This window comes from Oncorhynchus gorbuscha, unplaced genomic scaffold, assembly GCF_021184085.1.
Source record: "Oncorhynchus gorbuscha isolate QuinsamMale2020 ecotype Even-year unplaced genomic scaffold, OgorEven_v1.0 Un_scaffold_7:::fragment_6:::debris, whole genome shotgun sequence".
Classification (NCBI taxonomy): Eukaryota; Metazoa; Chordata; class Actinopteri; order Salmoniformes; family Salmonidae; genus Oncorhynchus; species Oncorhynchus gorbuscha.
This window is the reverse complement of record NW_025745510.1, coordinates 230,020-235,143: the sequence shown is the minus strand read 5'-3', so window position 1 is coordinate 235,143 and position 5,124 is coordinate 230,020. Positions and strand designations below refer to the sequence as shown.

General features: G+C 42.1%; 1 protein-coding gene across 1 annotated transcript; it reads right to left on the bottom strand.

The window, feature by feature from the left end:
• Positions 1–1,879, bottom strand: LOC124019127 (fatty acid binding protein 1-B.1-like). Its single transcript, XM_046334503.1, has 4 exons — positions 1,732–1,879; positions 870–1,042; positions 426–518; positions 1–97 (listed from the first exon to the last, which is right to left on the bottom strand). Exons 1-4 carry the CDS (start codon positions 1,796–1,798, stop codon positions 47–49), a joined length of 384 nt encoding a protein of 127 aa, XP_046190459.1. The 5' UTR covers positions 1,799–1,879; the 3' UTR covers positions 1–46.
• Between the last annotated feature and the right edge of the window lie 3,245 nt (positions 1,880–5,124).

The following is a 5,124-nucleotide window of genomic DNA, read 5'->3' as shown; positions in this document are numbered from 1 at the left end:
TTCAATGCCTTTCACATTTTATTTATCCAAAGTGTGCAGTAGATCTTCACATTCGTTTGCTGGTCCTCTTGTATGACATGCCAGACAGAGTCATTGTCTGAAAAGAGAAAGCATCTGTAATCATTACACACAGACGCCACGCAGACGCCACGCAGACGCCACGCAGACGCCACGCAGACGCCACGCAGACGCCACGCAGACGCCTGCTGTGGCGCGCAAGCAGTGTGGGTGCAATGATTGAATAACACATACATTTATTTTGCGACGCGAGCGGTGGGGTCAGCATGCAATTAGAACATTGGCGGCATCAAACTGTTGAATTGCGTTCACGGCACTGTCATAGACTAGCCATTTTGTTAATGGTATAAATTAACCCTGAAATTGTGTCGCTTCGTGAAACCCCCAGCCATATGCCCCAGACTCACATTGACGAGGGTGTTTGCATCTGTAAGTTCTGTGACATATTCGATCCCATTCAGGATGGCCGTCAGCTTGTTACCTTCCCTCATTACCACAGACTGAAACAGGAGAGGTCAACGGTTAGATCTGAAAGCAGTGGTCACCAACTACAGTCAACTAGGACCAATTTAACAGGCCCAAGTTGGATGGCCATATATGGAGAAGAAAAAGTGACAGTGTGCATCAGGTGTGCGAGTTGGTTTTGAGACGCAACTGTGCGCCCAGTCCCTGGAGAGCAGAGGAGATTCTGCCAACGAAAGTCAGTCCTCCCGCAACATCACTGGGACCTGAACTAACCCCACATCAGCTGAACTTAGTTTAGTTAGATACTTGCTGTATATGTAGGGAGATGGATAAACCCAGGCTACATGTATGAAACTCATGGTTGGGTTGTGACATGCGACACCCACATTGACTTTCTCCCCGGTCGGCAACTCAAGCTCCGTCTCCTGGCCAATGGTGAAGGAGTTGGTGAGGATCTTTGTCCCCGTGGTGACAGTCACCTTGAAGTGGTCTCCAGTCTCCTCAATCTCAGAGATGCTCTTGATGTCTTTGCCCTCCTGGATAAGCTCATCAGGGAGACCTACATGTTTGCGGCAGCGAGAGAGTCATAGACGGTGCTTTTTAGTACTACAAAAAGTTAATGAAGTGGGACATGAACACTGAATTATTACTACTGAAGTATGCACTATACTATGGCAACACAATGATCTGAATGCATTCCCAGCTAGCACATAACATTCTGAGGACCATACATTTTAGGGCTTGGTTATTTTGCATACCACATTCTGGTAATGGTGTAGGACAGTTGCTTGGCTTTGAAACATTCTCATTAAAGGAATTTGCCAAATGTTATTTTCTTGGCATTTCATTATTTGATCAGAATATTTCCTGAAAGTTCAGACTTTTTAATTTAAGGTAAAGTTCTAGGAACATTCGTCATTTTACATTGAGAATGTTCTCAAGTTGTTCAGCTGACTTTAAATATTCTCCTGTGGGAATGTCAGTACTTCAGCATAATGTTCTGTAGGCTCTCATAGTTACAGTCATGTTCTCAGAACACTAAAGAACTTGCCATACAAAAACAACATTAATCAAGACACATTCTGTTCCCAGAACATCCAAGGAAACTAATGTGCTACCTGGGTTTGCTACTCAGAAGTAACCATTGCATTCGCAGTCACCATTGAACATCATTACTGAAAGGACTACAACTTCTGAAATTAACACCCCAAGTCTAATCAAATGTACAAACCCAACAGCAAGACTTACCAACAGCCTCCATGAAAGACTCAAAGTTGTCATGTGACTCCATCTGGTATTTCCCTGAGAAAGACATGGTGACTATAAGACAGTGACAGTAGAGTCAACCACAGCTCCCTGCTTGTCTTTATACCCCCATCTATCCAGCCCAGCCCTGCACTCATTAACTAACTAAAGGTGTCTTCAATTGAGAACCCCTCCCCCTCATATCTTCCCTGCTACTTGCCTGTAGGCACAGATCTAGGGTCAGCTTCCCAGCCAAGGGCAACTAATCTACATCGCATTGGTCAACTTTATTGTACTCCACTTCTCATCCTCTCTTCTTCTACTTTGGTGGTGTGAGTGATCATTGATTTGATAAACAAGGCCTCCTCGACTCCTTAGAAAAATGATAAGCAGTCTCATCATTGTAATACAAGTGTATGGATCAATCAACACATTTCAAATTCAACTTGACTTTATCTCGCTATACACCTGTGTTGAAATTAAACTAGGCTACATTGCACTTTGAGTTGAGAGGTGTATTTTGTCTCCCTGCACTATAAAAAAGTTGAATCAATGTCCAATTGTAAGGCAGCAGACTGCAATAGGACTGTGAGTTTGCAAAAATGTTTGGCATATAGCTGAACCAACGTACATTCTCAAGTTGAATTTTAATGTTCACTCAACTTGAAAACTTGGAATCCAGCCAGAGAACGTTAATCACCCCCAACCTGCACTGACAATGACTGCCAGGAAATACTTCTATTTGATGTAGGTAGTCTCAATAATAACTGGAATAGCCATCTCAGTAACAGATGCAAAAAGTCCAACTAATAACAGATTGGATTACTTTAGAAAAATGTATGTTACTTATGTTGGTGTAGCTTAATAAGATAATCAACCAATCAATGTACATGCAAAAACACAGGTCATAAAAAATTCAACGTACAATTGTAAGGCAACCAGCTGCAATAGGGTTGTGAGTTTGCTCCACATCTGGGAATATAGCTGAACCAACATACAGTGTTGACTTCCAAAAACAAACATGAAATTGTAATTAGACTCAACAAGTTTTTATACATTCAACTCACTGTGAGCAAAGTTTGTTGAGTGAACAAACGTTCACCCATTAGCTACATTTATTTCCCTTCTGAAGTCCAACAAACTCAGAGAATAACACTGATTAATCAGTTGGTTAAGTGAAGACACTTGCCAGTCAGTCAGTGCATGCTCGGAGTACACGTCCTGGTAATCGTTCTAGCCCTGCGGCCTTGTGAATGTTGACCTGTTTAAAGCTCTTACTCACTTCTGCTACGGAGAGCGTGATCACACACTCGTCCGGAACAGCTGATGCTCTCATTGCATGTTTCAGTGTTACTTGCCTCGAAGCGAGCATAGAAGTAATTTAGCTCGTCTGGATGGCTAAACACTGATCATAATGTTGATGTGATTGGCCTGACTGAAACATGGTTCAAGCCTAATGGATTTACTCTGTTAAATGAGGCCTCTCCTCCTGGTTACACGAGTGACCATATCCCCCGCATATCCCACATAGGCAGAGGCGTTTCTAATATTTACGACAGCACATTTTTATTGACAACAAAAAAACGACTACATTTTCATCTTTTGAGCTTTTAGTCATGAAATCTATGCAGCCTACTCAATCACTTTTTAGTGGGTTTTATCCAGCATGTCTCCGGGCCTACTCATTGCCACATAAATAATAAATATATATGGAATAATTATTGTGGATCTAAATGTTGTTCCTCATAATCCTGGACTATCGAACCACCCTCATATTACGTTTGCACTTGCAACAAATGATCTGCTCAGACCCCAACCGAGGATCATCAAAAGCCATGCTATAAATTCTCGGACAACCCAACAATTCCTAAATGCCCTTCCAGACTCCCTCCACCTACCCAAGGACGTCGGAGTACAAACATCGGTTAACCACCTAACTGAGGATCTAAATTTAACCTAGCGTAATACCCTAGATGCTGTCGCACCTCAAAAAATCAAAAGAAAATTTGTCACAAGAAATTAGCTCCCTGGTATACAGAAAATATCAGAGCCCTGAAGCAAGCTTCCAGAAAATTGGAACGGAAGTGCCTCTCCACCAAACTGGAAGTCTTGGAAAAGACAGTACTGTGCAATATCAAAGAACCATCACTGCTGCACGATCATCCTATTTTTACAACCTAATTGAGGAGAGTAAGAACAATCCTAAATGTATTTTTGATACTGTCACAAAGGTAACTAAAAAGCAGCATACCCCAAGAGAGGATGAATTTCATTTCATCATGTAATGAATTCCGGAACTTCTACGACGAAAAGATCATGATCATTAGGAAGCAAATTACGGACTCCTCTTTGAATCTGCGTATTTCTCAAAGCTCAGTTGTCCTGAGTCTGCACAGAACTGCCAGGACTTAGGATCAATGGAGACACTCAAGTTTTCTAATCCTGTATCTCTTGACACATGAAAATAGTCATGTCCTCTAAGCCTTCAAGCTGCGTACTTGCCCCTATTCCAACTCAGTAGTTTAAAGAGCTACTTCCTGTGCTTGCCCCTCCTTTGTTGAGCATAATGGATGGCTCTCTATCCTCCAGATATGTACCAAACTCTCTAAAAGTGGCAGTAATAAAGCCTCTCTTGGAAAAGCAAAACATTAACCTGGCCGATATCGAATATCCTATTCCTCTAAAAAAATAATAACAATAATATTGCCCAGCATCTCTCTGCCTTCCTGAAGACAAATAATGTACATGAAACGCTTCAGTCTGGTTTAAGACCCCATCATAGCACTGAGACTTCACTCATGGTGGTAAATTACCTTTTTAATTGTGTCAGACCAAGGCTCTGCATCTGTCCTCGTGCTCCCAGACCTTAGTGCTGATTTTGACACCACCGATCACCACCATTTTTTGGAGAGATAGGAAACCCTAATTGGTCGACACGGACAAGTTCTTGCCTGGTTTCGATCTTATCTGTCGGGAAAGATATCAGTTCATCTCTGTGGAAGGTTTGTCCTCTGACAAATCAATTGTATGTTTTGGTGTGCCTCAAGGTTCTGTCTTAGGACCACTATTGTTTTCACTATATATTCTACCACTGCTATGCGGACACACACAGCTGTGTGTTAAACATGGTGAAGCCCCAAAATGTCCTACCCTGGAAGCCTGTGTTTCAGACATTAGGAAGTGGATGGCGGCAAATGTTTTACTCTTGAACTCGGACAAAACAGAGATGCTTGTTCTAGGTCCCAAGAAGCAAAGAGATATTCTGTTGGATCTTACAATTCATCTTGATGGTTGTACAGTCATCTAAAATGAAACTGTGAAGGAAATTTGATCATATTACTAGCCTATATTACAGTGCTAGCCTCCCTACACTGGCTTCCTGTCAAGGCAAGGGCT

Bases quoted from the DNA above. Each gene is read 5' to 3' on its own strand.
- LOC124019127 (XM_046334503.1), bottom strand. From the start codon at position 1,798: ATGTCTTTCTCAGGGAAATACCAGATGGAGTCACATGACAACTTTGAG. The intron at 1,043-1,731 runs GTAAGTCTTGCT...GCAAACATGTAG, and splicing joins GTCTTTCATGGAGGCTGTTG to GTCTCCCTGATGAGCTTATC. The intron at 519-869 runs GTGGGTGTCGCA...CTCCTGTTTCAG, and splicing joins CGACCGGGGAGAAAGTCAAT to TCTGTGGTAATGAGGGAAGG.